Raw genomic sequence first — 24,883 nt, 5'->3', positions numbered from 1 at the left:
GTACAAGGGTCCTGCATGTTGCATACATTGAGCTCTTGGAGCTCTGAGGGCTTGCGATTCTTACTGGAGCAACATACGACCACAGGGTGACTCACCCTCCCCTGGTGGTGCGCACTGGAACAAGATGATTTGCTCTCTTGTGGAACAAGATGACTCGCTCTCTTGTGGGACAAGATGATTCACTCTCTTGTGGAACAGGATGATTCACCCTCCTGTGTAGAAGGATTGATGTGTTCTCCTGTGAGGCCTGGATTGATGTGTTCTCCATGGCGATTGTAGCAGGATTGATGTGTTCTCCTGTGAGGCCTGGATTGATGTGTTCTCCATGGCGGCCTGGATTGATGTGTTCTCCATGGCGATTGTAGTAGGATTGATGTGTTCTCCTGTGAGGACAGGATTGATTAGTTCTCCTATCAAAGCATCCTACCCATGCAGTCTGGGACTCATGGGAAGTACCTCTCATCTGATCAATGAGCAGGGAAATGAAGTTAGGGACCATAGTAGTACCAATGGACGCATCGTTGTATCTACCGTACTCCCTACACTAGGATGACCTCCATTGATCTGGGATCAATGATACTGATCTGGGACCAGTGGTAGGAGTTCTACCATACTATGACGCTGACTTCGGGTCGATTGAGACTGGTCTGGGACCAGTGGTACATACTCCAAGACTGACTTCGTGTCAGTGCAGTACTGGTCTGGGACCAGTGAGAGTGGTACATACTATGACGCTGACTTTGGGTCGGTTGAGACTGGTCTGGGACCAGTGGTACACTCTCTGAGACTGCGATACTGGTCTGGGACCAATGGTAGGAGTGGTACTTACTATGAAGCTGACTTCGGGTCGGCTGAGACTGGTCTAGGACTAGTGGTACGCACTCTGAGACTGACTTTGAGTCAGTGGAGGATGATACTGGTCTAGGACCAGTGGAGTTGTACTCACTATGACGCTGACTTCGGGTTGGTTGAGACTGGTCTGGGACCAGTGGTACATACTCTGAGACTGACTTTGAGTCAGTATGATACATCCTCGATCATTTCTTCTTCTTCATAATTCAGACAAAAGCAGAGCAGAACAGAACAATGCAAGAGCAGAGCAGAACAGAGCAAAACAGTACTGATCAGTACAGGGCAGAACAAGACAAAGCAGAACAGGCAGAATAGAGCAGAGCAAGGCAAGGGTCAGGCTGTACGGGGTAGTGCATTTGATAGATGAATATTAACGACCGATAGACAGATTGCAGATGAAGTTCTCCCTGGTTGAGGAGTGTTAAAATTGGCAACCAGGGCAAAACTTCATGTGGGTCATCTTATTCATGGTTAATAATATTTTTATTAGATTCCTCTCGTCGAGAGGTGTAGGATTGATATAAAGATCATCCGATTCCGATAAGTATTCATGGAGATATGAATTTATTTTGATTATGGAATTATTATCAAGCCGACCTACAACTCATGTAGGCTCAGAAGCCCAACAATCGCATCTATTCAAACACCAACGTTGTGTATAAATATAAGAGGACTTTTCCTCATTGGCACTCACTCGTCTCATCACATCTCTCTCTCTCTACTGCGCAGAAATGAGTCTCTTCTCTACTGCGCAGAAATGGGTCTCTCTCTCACACATGTGAAGCCAGAAGCTGTTGAACCTGACGTTGCGACTGCAGATCCAAAGATTGACCTGCGTGGCCTAGAAGATCTCCTCTTTGGAACTGCATTGTAGGTCCATCTGGATCTCTTCTGAAAGTCGCAACTTTTGGTGGTGGAATGAAGTCAATCCGACGAACGGTTTGTAAGATATCGACTGCCCTAGTTTGAAGCCGGAAACTGCTGAAACTGAAGCTGCAACTGCAGAAGTAAAGATTGACATACGTGGCCTAGAAGATCTCCTCATCTGAACTGCACTGTAGGTTCATCTGAACCTACTCTAGAAGCTGCAACTTTTGGTGGTGGAATGAAGTCAATCCGACGGCCGGTTTGTGAGATATCGTCTGCCCTAGTTTGATAACGAAGTCGCTAATGTTGATGCTGCTAATCTAGGGTTTGCTACTGCTGATATGAATCAGATTTATTGTACTATTTCTCTCTGTTGAATTATTGAAGATAAAAGAAGATTTGATCAAAGGGTTTCCCCACACATTGTGGGGTTTGTCCCTGACTAGCCGCCACATCTTGTGTCTCTTGTTTTGGCTTGTTTTTTGTCGATCGTTTAATGTTCTATCTGCACTTTACTTTATGTACATATGATTGCTAATCTGTGGAATATAATAAGAAAAAGAAGTAAACTATTATAAGCATAAAACATACCATAACTTAACATATCTTGATCATACATCATGGCCCTAGATGCTTCTACAATAGTCCTGTTCTTTCTTTCTGCTACTCCATTCTGCTTCGGATTATTTGCAGTTGTCCACTCTCTTTTGATGTCCTCCTTAGCACAAAAATCAGTGAAGTCCTTATCGACATATTCTCCACCATTATTTGAGCGCAAAACTTTTATTTTCTTCTCAGTCATATTCTCCACCAGAGCCTTGAACTTCTTGAATCGATAGAAAACCTCATCCTTGGTTTTCAGAAAATAAATCCAAGTTTTCCTTGAGTGGTCATCAATGAAGGTAAGGAAATACTCGGCACCACTGAGAGCTTTGACAGACATAGGTCCACAGATATCATAGTGTATCAATCCTAGTACACTCTTGGCCCTGTGTTTGCTCCTAGGAAATGTTGCCTTGGCATACTTTCCTAGAGCACATCCCCTGCATACATCATCTCGTTCCGTACTCAGATCCAGAACTCTTGTTACAGTGCTCCTGAGAATTCTCAGAGCTCCATGGTGCAAGTGACCCATTCTTCTGTGCCATAGTTCGTTCAAGTCCTTGTCTCCATGACTACCTATTAGTGCCATTGGTGATTCTAGTTGCAATCTATACAACCGATTACTTTTGATCCCGATCTGCACTTTCTTTTTCTAGCTCGGGTGTTTGACGTATACCTTCTCCTTGATGAAGTAGACGTCATAGCCCTAGCCTTGTAGTTGTGACACGGAAAGTAAGTTCATCCCCAATCCTGGTACATGCAGCACATTTGTAGCACGGAACCGTTCTCCTGATTCTGTTTGAAAACCTATGGTACCCTTCCCTGCTGGAGTACACTTTGCCTTGTTCTCCATGGTGATCTTAAAGTTCATCCTCTCTTCTCAATATTCTGAGAAACACTCCTTGATTCCCGTCATATGCCACGAAGCTCAACTGACTATATATGATACTTCTGATGATGCGGCGCTAGTCATACACGCCACTTCTTCCAGCCTAGAAGCCAACATAGAGAAATCGAAATCTCTTTCTCTTGTGCAATCTTCTTCTGAAAATCTGTGTGAGTACCCTGACGTGGATGCCTCTGCATCCTGGTCTCGACCCATAACTGCTTTTCCCTTTTTCTCTTTGATTACTCGCTCTGATACCATGTGAAAATTCTATCACTGCAGCAACTGATTTAATTTTCCTACTTATTCCATAATAAGTTATTTATGAAATTACGTCAATAAACATTAAAATAAATATTGTTGCAGATATGACACCGTAATACAGAAACAAACATATGCACAAGCATTAACACCTTGACACAGATATTTTAGACAACAATCCCCGGAAAAACCCAACGTGGGAAAACTGGTGCAGCAAGAGAGGATTTTATTATTCAGCAATTCTTCAGTACAACAAGGTGCCAAACTGGCTTACCCACAGAGAGATAATTCTCCAGCACTTCTCCCAATACCAGTGTCAGCCTCGCTGACCTTTGCGTGGCTCTCAAACCCTCTGCGTCAGCCTTGGGCCTCTCTGCGTCACCCACACAGGCCCAACTAGTGACTGTGCAGTCTTCTGCTGCTTCTGTGTCTGCCTCTCCTACCTCAACGCTGATCTCCAGTGGCTGATACCGCCTCTCTGCTCTGTACTTGCTGCCTCCTGATTGCTCACCAGACCACTGGTTCAATTTCTCAGCTAACCCCGCTCTAGAAATTGAACTCACTGATCTCCCTCACTGTGTTCTACAAGTGACCCTCAAGCCTCCTTTTATACTTTTCTCATTGACAAATCAACGACCGAGATTAAGTCCCAAATCAACAGCTAAGATAAGATCTGGCTTGATCCATGACTTTTGGGCCATTCTAACACAATTTTATATTAATTCACATTAATATTTTATTTTCCTTAAGTTTAGACTTAGGGACTTCATTAAAAATATTAATTATTTTAATATCTCCCAAACTGTTTAGAATCTGCCCAAACCCTTTCTAGGTATTGGAGATCTCATGTGCCTTAGCCTCTCCACCAATTTTCACGGCTAGAGCACATCCGATGCTACCCCAAATCAACAGTTGTCCCAGTTGACCCAGTAGCTAATGAAAAATACAAGGAGGCAATGGCGAAGGCTAAGTGCATCATCCTTGATGGGGTCAAGGATCATGTGGTACCACATATTGCCTAGAAGGAAATGGCAAAGGAGATGTGGGATGCCTTGAAGACATTGTACCAGCATACTTCCGTGTAAAGGAATATGCTCTTGGAGAATCAGCTAAGGGCATACCAGATGCAGAAGGGAGAGCTGATAGATATCTTTCTCAGTCGCTTGAAGGAGATCCATGAACAGCTAACTTCCATAGAGGCCACGCCAGATGAGGAATTGATGGTGAGAACCGCACTGAATGCAGTTTCTGAGGATTGTGAGGTATTTGTCTAGAGCATATTGGGCAGGACGAGTCTTCTAGATTGGGAAGAACTGTGGGCGGCTCTTCGTCGAGAAGAGATTAGACGGCTAACCAAGGCGGGGAGTAGCGGCAAATGGTTCAGAATCAAGGAGGAAGAAGAGGATGCGGCCCTAGCATTTGCAGGGAAGTAAGAGAAGAGGAAGAAGAAGGACCTCTCCAAGGTCAAGTGCTTCAATTGTGGAGAACTGGGTCATTTTGCAAACCAGTGTCCTAGGAAGAAGAGAAAGGGAGAGGCTTCGGACTCTAAGGCAGCGCTTGCAAAGGCGGAGAAATAAGTCGAGGAGGCCATGAGTGCTCATGTGCCACTTGAAAAGAAATGGGGAGACATCGAGCTATAGTGAAGAAGACTATAGGCGATAAGGCGCAGGATCCTTGAGGTACCCAACCTCTTGGATTATACCTTGCTATGAGAGCCCCAAAGAGGAGTAGCATAACTGGCGGATGTAGGTAGAGACAGATGCGGATGAAGCAGCGAAGAGTGCTACAGTGCAGGAGTCCCCAGACAGCGCGAGGCTAGCGCGCTACAATAGTGCGAGAGGCGCATCAGTGTTGCGCCGGTGCAGGAACCAAGAACTTCCAGAGGGGAAGTTGAGAGACTCAATAGGAGTCGAACAGAGGACTTCCGGGAGCGAAGTAGAGAGACTCGGAGGAGTCGAAAGAAGAGCAGTGAGATGGCCGTGAATGGGCTGAGATCAGGATAGGCTGGACGGAGCATCCAACTTTGTGGTCTGGAAGGCTAGGATCTTGTCCATTCTAGACAGACATCGCCTCGAGGGCTTCATCACGAGAGTGATAGCTGTCCCAGTTGACCCACTATCTAATGAAAGGTACGAGGAGGTAATGGCGAAGGCTAAGTGCATCATCCTTGATGGGATGCCCTAAAGATATTGTACTAGCATACTTCTATGCAGAGGAAAATGCTCCTAGAGAATCGGCTAAGGGCATACCAGATGCAGAAGGGAGAGAAGATAGATGTCTTCCTCGGTCGGTTGAAGGAGATCCATGACCAGCTAACTTCCATAGGGGCCACGCCAAATGAGGAATTGATGGTGAGAACCACACTGAACGTAGTTTCCGAGGATTGGGAGGTATTTGTCCAGAGCATACTGGACAAGACGAGTCTTCCAAATTGGAAAGAACTATGGGTTGCTCTTTGTCAAGAAGAGATCAGAGGGCTGACCAAGGCGGGGAGTAGTGGCAAAGGGGTCAGAATCAAGAAGGAAGAAGAGGATGCAGCTCTAGCATCTGCAAAGAAGCAGGAGAAGAGGAAGAAGAAGGACCTCTCCAAGGTCAAGTGCTTCCATTGTGGGGAACTGGGTCATTTTGCGAACCAGTGTCCTAAGAAGAAGAGCAAGGGAGAAGCTTCAGACTCGAAGGCAGCGCCTGTAAAGGCGAAGAAAGAAGTCGAGGAGGAGGATGATTGTGCCATGAGTGCTCATGTGCCACTTGAGAAGAAGTGGGGATACATCGAGTTGTAGTCAAGAAGACTACAGGCGATGAGGGGCAAGATCCTTGAGGTACCCAACCTCTTGGATTATACCTTGCTACGGGAGCCCCGAAGAGGAGTAGCTGGACTGGCGAATGTAGGTAGAGATAGATGCAGATGAAGCGAAGGAGAGTGCTACTGTGGAGGAGTCCCTGGGCAGTGCGAGGCTAGTAGGTTGCAACAGTGCGAGAGGCACGAGAGTGTTGCACTAGTGCAGGATGGCACAGAGAGGTGTGCAACGGTGCAAGATGCAGGGAGTTGTTGCAGCAACACAGAGGTCAGTAGAGGGAGCACTTGTTAGCGGCAGAGGGAGCTTCAGCATCGGGAGTGTTTCTAGCCTGACAGGGATGTCAAAAGTTGGGTGGATCAGTTACTTACTTCTCAGTAATTGAGTTGCAGTGCAGTAGCACGATGCAGCATGATGAGAGGAGATGTAGTGGAGATGCGGTGCTGGGAGGATGGACCAGTAGCAGCACGGATGCAGAGGAAGCTGTCATACAGATGCAGCAGTGGAAGTGGCAGGGCCTCAGGAAGTAGGACAGGATGCAGCAGTGTAGAGGATGTTGAGCAAGGAGGCCTAGCATCAGCACAGGGACCGATGCCGGATAGTCAGGGCGATGCTCAGTGTGGAGTATTACTAGAGCACAGTCCTCGCTAAGAGGGAGCATTGATTTGCGGTAGCATCAGATGTGCTCTAGCCATGAAAATTGGTGGAGAGGCTAAAGCACATGATATCTCCAAGACCCATAAATGGTTTGGGAAGATTCTAACCAATTTGGGAGATATTAAGATAATTAATATTTTTAATGGAGTTCTCAAGTCTAAACTTAGGAAAAATAAAATATTAATGGGTATTAATATAAAACTGGGTTAGAAGGTTCCAAAAGTCATGGATCAAGCCAAATCTAATCATAGTCGTTGATTATAGATTTAACCTCGGTCGTTAAAGGACCAACGAAAAAAGTATAAGAGGGGCTTGAGGGTCAGTTGGAGAATACACGAGAGTGATCAGTCATTCATTTTGCTAGAGAAGAGTTGCTAAGCCAAAGTGAATCAGTGATCACCAGCAAGGGGTAGTGAGTATGAGGCAGAGAGACAGGGACAATACTAGGAGACCAGCACAAAAGCAGAGAGAGCCAGAGCAGTAGTCAGTCTAGGCCACGCAGAGCCCAGCAGAGGCAGCGCAGAGCCCAGATAGACTGCGTCATCCATGCAGAGGACAGAGGGAGTGACGCAGAGGCTCCCAAAGGCTGCACAGTGCCTTAGAGGAATGACGAAGAGAGTCCAGGGGCTAACGTAGGTCAACAGGAGGTTGACGCAGAGGCCAGAAGGGCCAGCTCTAAGCTTTAGTTGTGCCGGAGAGGGTTTCGTGGGACAGGTTTTCTGAATACCTATTCTCGGATATAGAGGTATTGCTGCAGTGTATTTTTCTCTGTCGAGTGAGCCGGTTTAGGCACCCAGTTATACTATGATAAACTGCATAATAATAAAACCCTCAGAATAGTTGCATCAGTTTTCCCGCATTGAGTTTTTCGAGGAAATGATCCAAAAATAACGGTGTCACTTGTGTGCTTGTTTTCTTTCAGTTGATGTTGATACTATACTTGTGTTTATTTTTAGCATTTACATGGTAAATAAATTGTTAAGTAATTAAACAAGTAGGAAGAAATAAACCAGATAGTACAGGAAGAATTTCTAACGGGTTAAACTTAGAAATTCCAACAAGAAATTGACAAGACTCTACACTGTTTCGCATTTATGAAAGACAGGCTCTGGAGGAATGTCGGGATGGATCAGGTCGTTATATACCTTAGCTGGCTCCAATCAGTTAACCACAAGATCTTCATCGTGTAGAAGCGTCTTGCTGCAAAAATGTCATCTGCGAGAAATGGCAGTGGGGGAGGATCTAGTCTTGGAAGCTCGGGGTCTGGCCATGGCGTGGGGCATGTAAGAGTTGAGAGCCTGGGCCTATAGCAAGCAAGTGGTTAAGGAAATTGTCAAAGAATTGAACGAAAACATGGCAGTCATTTATACCCAATTATCTGGGTTGGGTAAAGACTGGGAACTAATGCAGAAAACCATGGAGGGTCTATGCATGGATGTTCTGAGTGTCCAACAGAAGGCTGATAATATTGAAATCAAGGTGGAGACAGCCATGGTTGGAGTTTTAAAGGAAGTGTTCGGGATTGGAAAGTCATCGACCATCAATGCTGATAATGTCGACGAGGTTGCTACAAGGGCTCTGGAAGAAGACAAGGATGTTGTTGCTATCGCTGTGAGGGTTCAGGAAGAAGAAGAGATTGAAATGAGGAACTGAACAAGTCTATGGGCGAGCATGCGGGTGATGATGTCGAGACTGGCAGTGGCTGATTGTATTTGTTTTAATCTCCATTTATGCAATATCATTGTATAGAATATGCAAGAATTTTTTGGAGAATATATAGCTATAGTTTTCCCAATAGAATATATGTAAATAATACGGGTAGCAAGAAGGTCCATACTCAATGTAAGGAGAGGGAAGATGCAAATAGAACAAGTCTGAATTTTGCAAGGGACCTAGCCCATTTCTAGTCATTATCATGAAATGTTATCCGTTCCTTAAAAAATAAAAATAACCATGAGACGATATTCCATGCATTAGATATTAGCAAACATAATAAATTCGTCATAATAGAGCACTTACAAGATAGTGAAGAGTATATCCATCCATAACAATGCCATATAGAAGCTCCAAAAATGAGACAAAATTATCCACACATCAAAATGCATCCATAATCACCAAAAATCCTCCACAAATTACGAGTCTGAATTTACCAATGAGGCCGAAAATCCAAGAGTTGATGGATTGAAATGAGAGAGTCTCTCCACTATATACATGACCAAGGAGGTCGAATAACAAGTGAACAAGCCCCTCTAACATAACTAAATGCTAAGTAACCGACCCATGGTTACACGCCAACCATGATCACTTTTAATTTTTTAATTTATGTCTCTCTAGCCCACATAAGGTTGATGTCATGCATGCGGTGTGGCCTAGAGAGGTAGTGTTGAGGCCTCTTGTGGTAGAAATGTGATAAAGGCCATCAAAAATCATGATGAAGAGGGTGATGCCCTCATTATGCTGCAAAACATCTTCGAGACCCCTTTTTTAGGTTTGGGGCTCCAAAATGGGTCTCATGGGTCTCCAAGTGGCTCAAAACCAAGTCAATGCTCCATCAATGAGGGCTCAAAAATGACACATGCCCTCCCATGTCTCCCTAGGAAAGACACAACCTCCTCTGGGCCTTAGAACGGCATCCAAGTGTCAGGTGCAATGTGTAGTCGGCTGGGGCATCCTGGTCCAAGTGCATCATCATTTCGAATAACTGGGGCAACGAACAAGAAAATAATAGTGTTGAAGAAGCCCATGGTTTGGCAATTAATGCTCTACATGAATGGAGGCCCATGGCTCTAAACGCTCACCCTACAAATGCCATCATGATCCTCTGAAGGGATTGGATCCCGTATAGGGAGGCCAAGTCCAAAAAGAAAACCCACTCACAATCCTATATATGATTCAATTTGTCTTCCCACCTTCAAATACAATGATTCATTAGTGCAATTGAGTGAATAAACTTGTCAATCAAGCGCAGAAGTAAGACTTCATAGTGGGTTTCCCTTCCAAATTTTGGCCTTTGAACATGTAATAGTGTTACCTTCCTGAGTAGGAGTGGTTAATGAAGGACCCTATTAGGTGGTTTCAACCTCTAAGGGAATGACATGTCCAAGGTACATCCTTAAAATGGAATGTGTCATGTGAAATAATGATGGAATGGAGTGGGGACAAAGGGAAGGCTCAAAGCCACATGCCATGGTACAAGGGTAACTATGATAAGGAGAGCCCACACCTTAGGTATATGAATGTAGGGAGGGAGCATACGTGGATGCATGAGTTATCCCGACCTTTTTTTTTCCACCCTTCTTCATTTTTCTTTTGTCTTTTATTGATTTTATTTTATTTTCCTGCTCGAGGCTCCAAGGGATGAGAGCATATTGTGTATGACATAGCAGTGATTACCCCCTTAAAGTGGGGCAATTCATCACCCACCAGGGGTTGGGACATGCCTGGGTTCCTTAATGATGCAAGGGGCACTCATAGGGGCCCTAGGAACTAGGGTGATGGCCATAATGATAAAAGGTAGAGTTCATGTTTAGCTTTTTCCCATGCGCTAAATGTTATTGTCCTGGCCATCTTTTGCATTTTGTGGTATTATTTCCTTTTGTATATGGCCATATTATGCTTTTACATTTTTTTCACTTCATCAACCTCTGGGGCATCATTCTAGGCTTGACCAAGGTGTCGACAAGGGGAAGGGCATGCTAACACCTTGTGGAGACCTAGACAAGAAGATGTGAAAAGGGCTTGTAATGAGTGGAGGGGAGTGAGACATATGATATCGGGAGGCGAGACCAAGTAACCAAGATCAAGGTTTCCCATGTAGTGTCGTTCCTAAAGCTAATAGCCAATAAAGGAGATCCCACAAGACTAGGATTCAGGATTAACCCCTCAGTTGAGGTAAGGGAACAAGAGTACAGTCAAAACCGTTCCTCCTCCCAAGTCACCCAGTAATCCATATCCAAGTGTGCCCAAGAAAAGCAAGCATAAACGCCCAATTACATAATGAAAAATCATAGCTTCAGGATTGGATGGCCCACCTTCAAACATATGATCATGATAGATGAGCGTGGGTATGCAATGGCTAGCCCAGCGGCGAAGACAAAGTAGCACATCAAAGCTATCAGGTGGTTGTCAAGGGCTGCTGCTGCTGGCTGAAGGAAGATACATCGGAAAGAAGACTCTCCAAAGGGGTACCCCACCTTTGGTGGGCTATACTGCCAAAAATGAATCTGTGCATAATGACCCTTGCCGAAAGAGGGGTGACAGGGTCAAAATAACAACATTTATAAATCAGTTTTGCCTGGGTCATTGTAGCTCATACAAACTGAATATTTTGCCGCCAAACAAATTAAATTACAAATTTCTGAACTCTCAGACACAATCTGGCCGAAGTTGGTATCTATGTTTTGTTTTATATGCACAACTTAAGAATAAAACACCATAATAAGATTTGGTAAAACCAAAATCAACCAGCTCTTTTACACTCACTAGTATTACCAGTATTCTTTGCCTAAAATTTAATGAATTTAGAATGTTGGTGTCCTTGAGAGACTCTTGACAGTTAAATGGAGTAAACATGGAAACATAGAGTTAGAAAATTATATAGGTGGTCTTTAACACAAATAAAAACACTTGTACCTTTCTCAAGTTTGGGAATAAAAGGTTATCTAATGAATAGTTATCCTTGACCAACTGAATAGGAAATTCTGGTCTATGACATATTCTTATAAATCAAAGAAACTATGATAATAACAAGACAACAAGAGATATATACATACTTGACCATTGAGAGGATCACTCTCTCGGGAAACAATCTGCTGCAAGCTCAGAACTGCAAAGGATGTAGCTAGGACTGGATCTGCTGTGATTTGCGGCATAGCTGCATGTCCACCTCTTCCTTCTATAACAGCTTCAAAATTGCTTGCCCCAGCCAAAATTGGCCCAGAGTCTGAACCTATAGTCCCAGTTGGAATATCAGATGAAACATGCATTGCAAATATGGCTTCTGCATCTCCAAGTGCACCTTCACGAATCATGTGAGCAGCACCTGCACCTCCTTCTTCAGCTGGTTGAAAAATAAGCCTTACGGTTCCCTTCAAATGATTGGTGACACACAGAAAGATTTACATTAGCCAAATGGGCAGTTGTATTGGGCAATAAACTACAATGAATGAAAGGATACAAAATTAAAACCAAAGAAGTTTACATTATATTTAAGAACGCAAACATCAGATTGCCTGAGCAGGTCTAAATATATGAACTACAGTAGATAACAATCATAATGAAAAACATCAAGTTTGGAAGCTTAAACAAAAAATGATTTCAAATCATCTAAAGGAGATGGAAATAGCTTTATTTAACTTGATGGGTATGATTCAGTTTAAAGTTGTATCTACTTTCATGCATTTTATTGGGCTAACATTCTAGATTACAATCCAAGTATATGGGTATGCAAAGCACCTTCAGTTTATCCTTGTGTTGATGAAGCAATTTAGCAGCTCCAAGAAGCATAGTGACATGTGCATCATGCCCACAAGCATGCATCTTACCAGTATTTACACTCTTGTGCTCCCAATCCACAAGTTCCTTCACGTCACAAGTCAAACTGCTACATTAGTAAATGTCAAATATCCAAGGGACAGAGAATAGTAAAAGTATAAATAGGACTGTTAAAATAAGAACTTTGAAAGCAAACATAGCTTAAATTTTGTTGTATTTACTATTTATTGGGTTGTGGAATGGAAATAATCTTCTTCCTCCACGATGATCATACAGGGTTGCCTCAAGGATTATGTACTTTACTCGCTGTTAAATTATGGTATGTTCTATGCTTATTATTCCCTGCAATTTGGCACCGTTGGCATTTTGTCCATTTATTCCTTTCAGACCTTTTGGCATTGGTCTGGCGAAGTTTCCCGCAGGAATCGACCACGGAACGTGTAAAATCCAGATCTCTGGGTAAATTGCTGAAATGAGTCTTTGAACGGGCATCTCAAGCTTGCGTGAAGGTGAAGCACAGACAGTGGAACTCTAATCAACTTCGATCAGAGGCACATCGGTTCTCAATATTTGCAGAATTGCGTGATAAGGGTTTCAGCACTTATTTCCCAAAAGTTTTCACTTGCAAGGAGACCAAGCATCCTCAGAAATAAGAGTCGAAATTGTGAGGAGGATCATTCCTGTTTGAGGACAAATCTGTGCTCCTGTAGAAATCGAAGTTATTGTTAACAGGTCAAATTCATTTCCAGGAACAGTAGCAGGGGTTGAGCTAATCCTTCTCCAACAGAACTTTTCCTGAGAAAATTACCTATTGCTCAAGGGGACATGCTATCCTAGTTCCCATAAGGCATTCACTTCTGAAAAATGGTTGCACTCACACTGGCGTCACCTCTGACAAACATATATTCAGGGCATTTATGAGCAGAGCAACATGGTGAGCAGTGTGGTCAGCGATATAAGCAGAGCAATTTGGGCAGCAGTGAGAGCAGCGAGCAGCGAACAGTGAGCAGTGTGAAAGCAGGGAGTTTTTATGCAACGGAAGTATTGAGCAGCGAGCAAGCAACAACAAATGCATTCAAACATGACAAAGGAACCAGAAATTTCAGAACATGTGGAGACAAATGATTTAGGACAAGTGAAAATTGCCTCATCCGCCAAAGCTGGGAAGTGGGTTTGGGTCAATGCCAAACAATATCGGGGCATTTTAAAACGAAGAATAGCTCGTCTAAAATGGGAGCAAACAAGGAAGAAACTCCTTCGCAAAAAGCACCCAAACAAGTCTCCTCCACAAGGCAACAAAAAGTCCAAAGGAAAAACCATTGATGATTTTGCCTTATATAGTCCCACATCCACACCTCTCACCTGGTCATCTGATCTTTATGTGAAAGAATTGTTAAATGCAAAACAAATGTTGGAGGTTTTAGAAGCTAAAGGGCAGGAAAGAGATCATAAAATTCATATAATAATGGCTGAGAACAAGGCGTTAGCAGAAAGCAATAAAATTTTAGAAGAACAAGTGGCATTGCTACAGGAAGCTCTCCTGATAGGGAAGACAGAATGGCAACGCATGAAGGCGGATGTGCAAAATGTAAATAAATCTATAGTGGAAAGTACAGAGGTGGTGAATGTGAAATCATCCCAGGATAAAGGGAAAATGATTGTCCAAATAAACAACCATGAAGAGAACGCAAGAGAAGAAATGAAAGAAGATTCCACCAAAGTTTCCAAAACTTGGGCTCAAGTTATTAGCAATTCTGCTAATAAGGAAGGAGAAACAAATATTCAGGTTGACAACATGCAAGATAGTGAAGGCAAGGAAAGACAAAATAGGGCAGAAAACATAATTATTAAAGGGGTGAAAGACTATTGAAAAAATGAATGTACTCTTGACCTTGCAAGAGACTTCTTGAAAGACAAGTTGCTATGGCAAGGACAAGTATGCCAAGCATGGAGGGTGGGTAAGTTTAACGGGGAGAGAGCCAGGCCCATAAAAGTCATTATGCCTAGCTTGCGTGATAAATATATTATTCTAAGCAAGAAGCATCTCTTGAGGGGTTCTCGTTTTTTCCTAGAAGAAGATTTAACTGTAAAACAACAGGAGGAAAGAAGAGAGGAAATTTTAAAGGTTAGGGCAGCAAGAGATGAAGGAAAGAGAGCATGGATTTATAAAGGCAAAGCTGTGATAGCGCAATTTGAACCTCCTTCTAGAACAGAGCAGCAAGTTGGTAATAAAGAAGAGGCAACAAACTCTTCAACAGGAAATCAGAAAGCAAGGTCAGTATGGGAAAACAGGGACAAAGACTCAAATGTGAGTCTTGCATGTCAAAATAAATAGCAATCAAGCCATACCCAGGTTTCCTTGAGATTAGTTTGTTGGAACTGCAGAGGTTACCCATGGAGACGAGGCCCTGGGTTAGGGCCTATTGCGGAAAATAGAGACATAATTTGCCTCATAGAAACACATGAGCATGAAGGGTGCAAGACACCTTTGTTTGAAGGATACTGGAAGATGGTAGTGTGGAACAAGGCAGCAGGGAATGGCAAAGGGCACGGGGGTATCATGGTTTTAGTCAGGGAGAAAGAAGGTCGTCTCATTCAGTTAGAAAAAGAAGACTCAAATAAGCAATTCCTTTGGTTTAAAATATCAGAAAATGGAAACCACATCAGAATTGCAGCGTGTTATTTTGCGCCACAAGTCTCAAAAATCTACAAAGGTAGAGGGCTTGACCACAAAGATCCATTTGCAGCTTTAAAAGCGGATATTGCAACATATTCTCAGCTAGGTGAAGTCCTTATAGTGGGTGATTTCAATGCTAGGACTGCAAGTGAGCGAGCTAGCATTCTTTGTTGTAAAGATGATTGCGACCCTATTTGGCTTACAAAAGAAAGCAATCATCAGTGGGAAAGAATTTCAGAGGACAAGGGCTGCAATATCTTTGGTGAACAATTGCTTACTCTATGTGGGGCCTTTGATTTAGTCATTTGTAATGGCTTGACTAGATGGGCAAAGTCCAGTAATTTCACTTGCAATACTTACAATGGAGCAAGTGTGGTAGATTATGTAATTTGCTCGCATGGTTTGTGTGAGAAAATGGAAGAAGTTTTGGTTGGAGATCAGCTGTGGGATTTGAAATCAGATCACAAGCCAATTTATTTATGTTTCTCTTGGATTGGAAAGAAACAATTAGAGTCAAAAATTCAGCACGTCTAACAAAATCTCCCACAAAGCAGAATTCTTTTGACCCCAGAAAATTGTAATAACTTCAAAATGACGCTAGAGAGACTCTTTGAGAAGGAGAAAATTACAACTCACAGCCTTCATAGTCATGAATTAACACATTTAATTCAATGCGCACTTGCAAAGTGCAAAAGAACAAAAATTAAGAAGTCTGAAACAAATTGCTTTCCGGTTAATGCTTGGTTTGATGAGGAATGCAAAAAGGCGAGAATGTGGAAAGAGTCAAACAAGGATAACATAAAGCTCAAATCTTACAAGCATTTATTAAGCAAGAAAAACGCTGATTTCATGGTTTCAAGGAGGGAAGAACTAATCTTCCTTGGGAAAAATAATCCCAAATTATTTTGGAAGGAGCTCCAACCGAAAAAGATACAAATTGGAAATAATATTACAGCTTCTAAATGGTTTGACTATGCAAGACAACTCTATGAGCAGGTTCCCAAGGTTGACCCTCCCCCCTTGGTCAACACTGATACTAAACTCTTCACGGTACAAGAGGTAGAGATGGGTATCAAGAAGTTGGGTGTTGGAAAAGCAAAAGACTTAGCTGAACTCCAAGCAGAATATCTAAAGTGGGGCTCAAAGATTCTTGCACCTCACATTACAAAAATCTTCAACAACATCATACAACAAGGGCTCCCCACAGATTGGACAACTAGTCTGGCAATACCCCTTTTCAAGAGCGGCGACATCAATAATCCCTCCAATTATAGGACCATCATGATAAACCCTTTGTTTGCAAAGCTATTTGGAAGCATGCTAGAAAACAAAATTAGCAAGTGGGCAGAAGAAAGAAATAAGTGGGCAGAAGAAAGAAATAAGTGTGCTAAAGGGCAAGCAGGTTTTAGACCTAAGCATTCCACAGTTGATCATTGCATAACTCTAAGGCACATCATTGAAAAAGTTTGGGAGAAGAAGGAAGAAGTCTTTTGTTGCTTTGTTGATTTCAGAAAAGCGTTTGACTCGGTTCCTAGGGATAAACTTTGGCAAAGAATGGAGGAACTTGGGGTTCCTAAACATTTGAGAGCAGCTGTGCATAGGCTGTATGAAGAGGTGAAAGTCAAAATTAGAACTTCAGCAGGCATTTCTGAAAGTTTTAGAAGCGATATTGGGGTCAAGCAAGGTTGCCCACTGTCTCCTACCCTTTTTGGTTTATATATCGACAAGCTTGAGGAGTGGTTAAATTCGCAAGGGGGTGATGGTATCTATTGTGCAAGTTTGTTATAAGGTTTCTTTTGTATGCAGATGACTTTATTCTAATTGTTAAATCGGCTCTTGGTTTGCAAGAGCACTTACTATCCCTTGAGCATTTTTGTAGAAGTGTGGGGATGCAAGTCAATATCAGCAAAACGAAAGTAGTGGTCTTCTCTAAGAAAAGAAAACATAACCGACATAAGTTCTACTTTGAAGGCAACATTCTGGAAGAAGTTGCGGATTACAAATACCTCGGAATTGACTTCAACAAAAATCTAAGCTGGAATGGTTGTAGAAAGAAAAGAACTTTGGGGGTTGGAAAGCATTTTATGCTTTTCAAAATAGGTGTAGAGAGGCAGAGTTATGGGACTGGAAGACCACTCAAACTCTTTTTGGGCTTCTAGTGATTCCAGTGATTCTATATGGTTGTGAACTGTGGGCTAGCAGTACTTCCGACATGCAGTGGAGACAAATTGAGAAAATTCAGAAGCGTTTGATTACAAACAAATTTAAGATTAAAAGTGCAGTTCCTTATGATATCTTGTTAAGTGAAACAGGGACTGCTCCTATTGAAGCAATTGCTATGGTGCGAGTCATAAGGTATTTAAAAAAAATTGAGCAAATGGAAGAGGGTAGATGGCCTAAGGTTGTCTTTAATGATAGATTGTGCAAGAGCAAAAAAACTTGGATGCAGCAAAATAACAAATGGTTTAGTAAATGGGATATTTGCTTGAACGCGTGCCCTATAAACAACAAAGAGATAAAAGCTTTTGTTATGGAAAAGTTCCACAAACGTACTTGGGAGAAGGAGCTAAGAAGAAAGAAAAATTACTATATTGAAGTGTTTAATCCCACTCATAATCATCAACCAAAAGCATACATAGAGGCCAATATTTCTTGGAGAGCCAAAATTCTTATTGCTCAGTTAAGGACTAATTCTCATCAACTCCGTTGTGAAACAAGGCGCTGGAAAAGGCCAAAGGAAGTGTGGGAGGAAAGGGTATGCATTTTTTGTTCTTCCGGAAAAGTGGAAACAGAAAAACATTTCATTTTAGAATGTGAGGCCTTCAAAGACAACAGGGAAAGTTATGTAGATACGCTGACAGCTAGCTCTTGGGATAATCTATTTAACGAGGGGTTTGTCGAGAAGATGGGAGCATTTATTGTGAAGCTTCACAAAAAAAGGGCCGAATACATCAAGCAGATGAAGAAGCAATCTGTCCCATAGGCTATCTTTAGCCTCGTGGACGTTAAAATAATTTCTTTCTTTCTTTCTTCTTAGCCACTGATTAGCAATCACAACATAAAGTAAAATGCAGATAGAACATTAAATGATCGACAGAGAACAAGCCAAGACAAGAGACACAAGATTTGGCGGCTAGCCAAGGACAAACCCCAATGCGGGGAAACCCTTTGATCAAATCTTCTTTTATCTTCAATAGTTCAACGGAGAGAAATAGTACAATGCAGAATTCTGATATTTTATAATAGCAGCAGCAAAACCCTAGCCAGCAAAGTCAAAGCTGGTCAAACAATTCAGATTTGACCTCCAATCAGTTTGGTCAATATCCTAGTCTGTTGTAGATCTGATCCAACAATATAAGAGAATACAAATAAACCCAAGAATAAGATGAAATGATTCTTTATTGATCAAACCCTTAAGGTAGGGTAACACCATACATTCACCCCTTAAGGAAGGAGAACACTCCACAAGCCATATGCATGTTCATACAAGAATACTTCTCTTCATCTTCATATCTCTCCATGTGGAGTCTCTAGCCTTTATATAGGCCTCATACATACAATACCATGCATCATTACCATGGTTCCCTCATACCATCAACTAATACCATGGGCCCATTACATTATTATTAACTACTTGTGGTCCCTTACATGACATGGGTTAACCACCTTATTTATTACTATGGCCCATCCCATTATTACATTATTACCTTGGGTACCACCCTTGGTACCCCATATTATCCCCCCTAGGTATATAACATTCCACCCCCCTAAGCATGTTTCGTCCCCGAAACATGGGAAGAACACAAATAATAAGATCTACTCAAAAGAGTAGTCCACTGATACCATGCACGTGCATCTAGCCATCCAAGAGAAAGGTGAACCCTCGATCTCGCTGGTGCCTCGCTCGCTTGAGATGGAAGTTGACCATGGCAGCTCTTCTGTGTTGATATGTAGTAGGTGGATCTAGGCTCCTTGCTATCCATCATACGGGGGTTGTTGTCCTTGTGGCTAGTTGGATGCCATCTTGTTGGTTGTTTTCTTGCGGGGTGATGTGGGTGATGATATGTTGAAGTTTTAACCCACGGTGTCTTTTTCTTTAATTCACCCTGCTGTGGTGCCTGTCGTCGTGGCTTCTTTTCTAATATGACTTCAACCACTGAACCCTCATCAGATGTGTCAGCACTTGTAACCTGTTCTACTTCAGCCTCTGTTTGTGTTTGATTGTCGACCATCAACTGCTCATCATCTGATATGTCAGTCCCTTGAACATCTTCTGCTTCAGCCTCCATGTGCTCTACCTGTTTATGGATGGAAATATCCTGTAATGTAATTTTCTTCTTTTTATACCATAGCTTCAGGAATTTCTTCTGCACATTAATATTGATAGTACCCACGGATTCCATCCAAGGGTATCCCAAAACAACATCCATGTTATCCATATCTGAAGCGTAAAAATCACCATGAAACACATACTTATCCATAGAAAGCTTCAAATCCTTGTACACTTGAACATCCTCATGATCAACCTGTGTATGTTCAATTTGTTTCGCTAGGACTTGCAATTTCTTTGCCAAGTTGACATTTATAAGATTTTGTTTGCAACTCGGATTGATAGACACAATGATTTTCTCCTTCTGAATCAATCCATGAACCTGCAATACAGAGATACCAGCCAAAAATAACCCTTTTGGTTCCTTGGTTTCCTTCTTTCCTGTAAAAATAAAAGCTTTGCTAGGCTGTGTGTCTGTCTGTGTGTGCTTATCCACAAAATTTGATTTACGGTCAAAGCGCTCTATAAGAGCTTTTTTGAAGGCATCCCAATTCTGAAAAGGTCCATTGCAACGCTGATGCCATTCCGCCCATTTGCATCTTTCAAGGTCCAAATACATTTCTCCCCTGCTCAACTGAGTATAATGATCATAGATGTATTCCGATTTGAAATATTTCTCCATTTGTTCTAGCCATTTAACTGGATGAGAGCCATCAAATTTATACAAGTCCCTCAAACTCCGATCTAGGCCCGCCATCACAAAAATATTGGTGAAAACTTGAAATGGTCACAGATCCGTCAATATTGCTCAGAATCTCTATTATAACCTGTTTTTAGAAACGGAACAACCACTCTGCATCTGCCCATGTGGTAGAAATCTTGATCCAGGCACTTGAAATTTCAGATCTGCGCTGCTACTCTCCCGCCGTCACCCAAAATTTCTGCAAAAAGAGCTGATTTTAATTCAGCGATATCTCCCTCATCCGGACTCCGATTCGACTGATTTTTTTTTTGAAATTATGTGTTTTTTCACAAAGATTCCAGATCTACAATTAGATCTGGCAGATCTTGCACCAGGACTTCTAGATCTGTGCCGCAAAATCGCTGCCCTGAAAATTATCTGCAACCCCACTGATTTTTAAATCAGCGATATCTTCTTCATCCAGACTCCGATTTAACTGATTTTTTTTTTGAATTTGGGTATTTGTTCACAAGGAATACAGATCTGTAATTAGATTCTACAGATCTGGCACCAAAACGTACAGATCTGATCTGCAATTTCGCCACTCAAAAATCCCTGCAAAAAATAAAAAAAAAATTCTCCACGGTTTGCCCAAGAAAGTGCTCTGATACCAATTGTTGTAGATCTGACCCAGAATATTATAGATCTGATATAAAAGTATAAGAGAATGCTAATAAACCCGAAATAATATGAAATGATTCACTTTATTGATCAAAACCCTTAAGGTAGGGCAACACCATACATTCACTCCTTAAGGAAGGAGAACACTCCACAAGCCATATGCATGTTCATACAAGAATACTTCTCTTCATCTTCATATCTCTCCATGTGGAGTCTCTAGCCTTTATATAGGCCTCATACATACAATACCATGCATCATTACCATGGTTCCCTCATACCATCAACTAATACCATGGGCCCATTACATTATTATTAACTACTTGTGGTCCCTTACATGACATGGGTTAACCACCTTATTTATTACTATGGCCCATCCCATTATTACATTATTACCTTGGGTACCACCCTTGGTACCCCATATTATCCCCCCTAGGTATATAACATGGGTTAACTACTCTGTAATGATGGTTCCCTCATTACCATGGTATGAGGGAACCATGGTAATGATGCATGGTATTGTATGTATGAGGCCTATATAGAGGCTAGAGACTCCACATGGAGAGATATGAAGATGAAGAGAAGTATTCTTGTATGAACAGGCATATAATACCTTATTAGATCAGATCAGATCTGTACGTTTTGGTGGGATCACGTCCTAGTCAAGAGTCAATAAAGCCCATATTAATATTTGTAAGTGGTTAACCCGCAATTAATGACGGGACCACAGTTAGTTGCAAATGGGCGGAAGTATTAGATAGATGGTAAATAGGCGGTAGTATTAGATAGATGGTATTAATAAAACCCACGATATTGGCTCGTGGTATTGCATGTATGAGTCATATATAAAGGATAGAGACTCCCTGCGAGGAGCATTGTGTCTTGTTTTGTAATCGAGCTCTGCTCTATTGGAGGTTGCCCCCTCGAAGAGGCCTGTGAACATTTCTCTCTGAATAATAAAATCATTGCTATTCTGTGTTCTGGGTATATTTTCTTCGCATATTTTGTGTTCTCGGTATCTTTTCTTCGCTTGGGTATTGATTTGCAGGTTGAGAGCATACCATCAACTAATACCATGGGCCCATTACATTATTATTAACTACTTGTGGTCCCTTACATGACATGGGTTAACCACCTTATTTATTACTATGGCCCATCCCATTATTACATTATTACCTTGGGTACCACCCTTGGTACCCCATATTATCCCCCCTAGGTAAAAATTCTCCACGGTTTGCCCAAGAAAGTGCTCTGATACCAATTGTTGTAGATCTGATCCAAGAATATAAGAGAATACAAATAAACCCAAGAATAAGATGAAATGATTCTTTATTGATCAAACCCTTAAGGTAGGGTAACACCATACATTCACTCCTTAAGGAAGGAGAACACTCCACAAGCCATATGCCTGTTCATACAAGAATACTTCTCTTCATCTTCATATCTCTCCATGTGGAGTCTCTAGCCTTTATATAGGCTTCATACATACAATACCATGCATCATTACCATGGTTCTCTCATACCATCAACTAATACCATGGGCCCATTACATTATTATTAACTACTTGTGGTCCCTTACATGACATGGGTTAACCACCTTATTTATTACTATGGCCCATCCCATTATTACATTATTACCTTGGGTACCACCCTTGGTACCCCATATTATCCCCCCTAGGTATATAACATAGTCAACTCAGCTTACAACAGCAAAAAGAGTCAACCCAAAACAGTTCGAAATTACAGTCAAACTTCAGTCAACGCTGGACAGATCTGCAGTCAACCTTTTGACAGTCAACACTGGTCAAACCGAGGTCAGATTGTAACGAATAAAATATATAAATGATATAAATATAATGTAAATTATAATAATCATAATTAATTATTAGTTAAGTAGTAATTAGGTTGAAGAGGCATGTCTAATAAGACATGACTCTTCATGAAGAGACACTTGCTTGGTATATAAGCAAGCCTCTCGTTCTCATTTGTAATTCATCATCATTCATTCTTATTCATTTTATTTAATATAATATTTATATCCTAAATGGATATCTTGACATTCCAAGTCTTTCTGGAGTAATTAATTCTTAGAAGGAACTTTGTTCGCTTCACAGATCACCTTGGTTTGCATGCCAAAATTTGCGGCCTGCCAAGGAGAAGCAGCGACACCTAATCCGCAGTCAAAGAGGAGTCCACGCTGGTCAAAGTACCTCCCTACAGCGTTGGTCAAACTTGGTCAACGTAGCCCTAATCAGAAATCTGCGTCTTCCTTTTTCAGCCACACGTGTGAGAGAAAGAGGCTCATCTAATGTATAGGAGAGAGAGAAGATGAGTGATGAGATGAGTTGCAAATGACTCAACCTCTCTTCTATTTATATGAAACGCTGGGCATGTGTGCCACACACTTCGCTGCTGGGCGACCTTGACAATTTGTCAAGTATTTAGAAATAAATTCATATGTCAAGTATTTAGAAATAAATTCATATCTCCATAAATACTTGTCGGAATCGGATGATCTTTAGATCAATCCTACACCTCTCGACGAGAGGAATCTAGGAAAAATATTAGCAGCCATAAATAAGGTGACCCACATGGAGTTTGGCCCTAGTTGCCAATTTTAACACTCCCCTTGTCATAGAAGGTTCAAAAGTCGCTGTAAGATCGGAAAACTGGGCATATGTACATTCATAGCTTTTCTTTATAAATCCCAATATGTTATTGAAGTAATCCTTCACATGAGACATCCATTTTAAGAGAATCCTCTTGGCATGAATGTTGAAACTTCTTCAAAGGACATTTTCCTAATCCTGAGCCACATTTCATCATCAAATTTGTTGTATTATTTAATTTTAACAATGGTAACATGTTATTAGCCTAAGTTGAAATTTGATTTTCAAAAACTGGAAGAAACCTGCCGCAGAAATCTGGAACTTGGATATTGTTGCCACAAAATCTAGCAGGCCATGAAGAGGGAAAACCTACAAGGTGTAAACTATACCAAGAAGCAACAATGGGGTTGTGGCCCACTGTCACCACAACCACAACCCCTTGTTCTTTATGAACTTTCACCGATGGGAGAAGTCCTGGTAGGAAAGAAATCACTTATAATATGTATTATGGGGTTATGTTATGAAATGATCTCAATAGGAGGTCTTCAAGAAACACACATTTTTGGTCCAAGGCTTCACTAGGAAGCAATTTGCTTTCTATGAAGATACCTAGAAATGGAGGCACCAAACCTAGGGTTTGATTGATTTGACGTGTTAGAGTAACTCAAGGTCCAGGCAAGGACAAAAGGTTTCTTACAATGTATATTAGCTAAGTCAAGCCTCATGAAACTTTCAATAAAGTCCTTAAGTTGAGGGAAGAAAAAATAGGGTTTCCCTCTTAGGACAAACAACTAGGGCAAGAGAATATATGGATGAAATTTAAGTGAATGCCCACCAAATTGATAGGTTTTGTGGCAAACCCTATCAACTTGATGTTTAGCCTCTCCAACCACCAAAATACCTCTTCCCTAGAATTCCGCCCTAAGCCCTAGTTTCTAGCCCTAGCCTAGAAAGGACCGAATTTAGGAGAGAGAAAATATGGATAAAATTAGAGATTGATCACCAACAAGTTGGACTAGTGCCTTGTTCCTTATGAGAATGGAGTCTAGGACGATTGAGGCTAGCTAAACGCGTTTTCAAGGAGGTCGAAATTTGATGCCCTAGCAAGCAAATTTCAAGCATTTACCCTCTCAATGAAAAATGAATTTTTTCATGGGAGAGCTACAATGAGTTCACCATTAGGACTATTCCTTACATGTTATACATGAGCAATGTATGCAATATTCATCTAGATAGCAATTCCGTTAATTTTCAACAAAATAAGGCACAATTACCATGACCTAGAATTAATAATTCCATACATTCGACATAGAACAATAGACATTCAATAATGAAGAGCACTTACAAAACAACATGCAAGAATTCCTTCCATTATCTAGAGAATAGCTCCAAAAAATATCCAAGAATAAGCTCCAAACGTCAAAATGCATCCAAGAGATCCAAATCTTCTACAAGAGAACAAGTGTGAATTCCTCTATGACACCGAAATTCCAAGTGTAATGATGACAAGAGATCAAATGAGGCCTCTCCAATATATATGTGTTCTAACATAG

General features: G+C 41.6%; 1 protein-coding gene across 1 annotated transcript in view; it reads right to left on the bottom strand.

Annotated features, from left to right (window-relative positions):
- The window catches only part of LOC149186054 (IAA-amino acid hydrolase ILR1-like 3), a 218,891-nt gene that overhangs the window by 172,006 nt on the left and 22,002 nt on the right, over nt 1-24,883 (bottom strand). Inside the window, exons 2-3 of the mRNA XM_089410872.1 lie at nt 12,376-12,501; nt 11,694-12,008 (exon numbers count right to left, since the gene is read on the bottom strand). Coding sequence (XP_089266998.1) covers nt 11,694-12,008; nt 12,376-12,501 — 441 coding nt within the window. The remainder of the gene's footprint in view (nt 1-11,693; nt 12,009-12,375; nt 12,502-24,883) is intronic.

Source organism: Pinus tabuliformis, chromosome 3_1 (genome assembly GCF_031772625.1).
Source record: "Pinus tabuliformis cultivar Carrire ecotype Pingquan chromosome 3_1, CPIR1, whole genome shotgun sequence".
NCBI lineage: Eukaryota > Viridiplantae > Streptophyta > Pinopsida > Pinales > Pinaceae > Pinus > Pinus tabuliformis.
The sequence above is the reverse complement of the archived record's forward strand: the minus strand, read 5'-3'. Positions and strand labels throughout refer to the sequence as shown.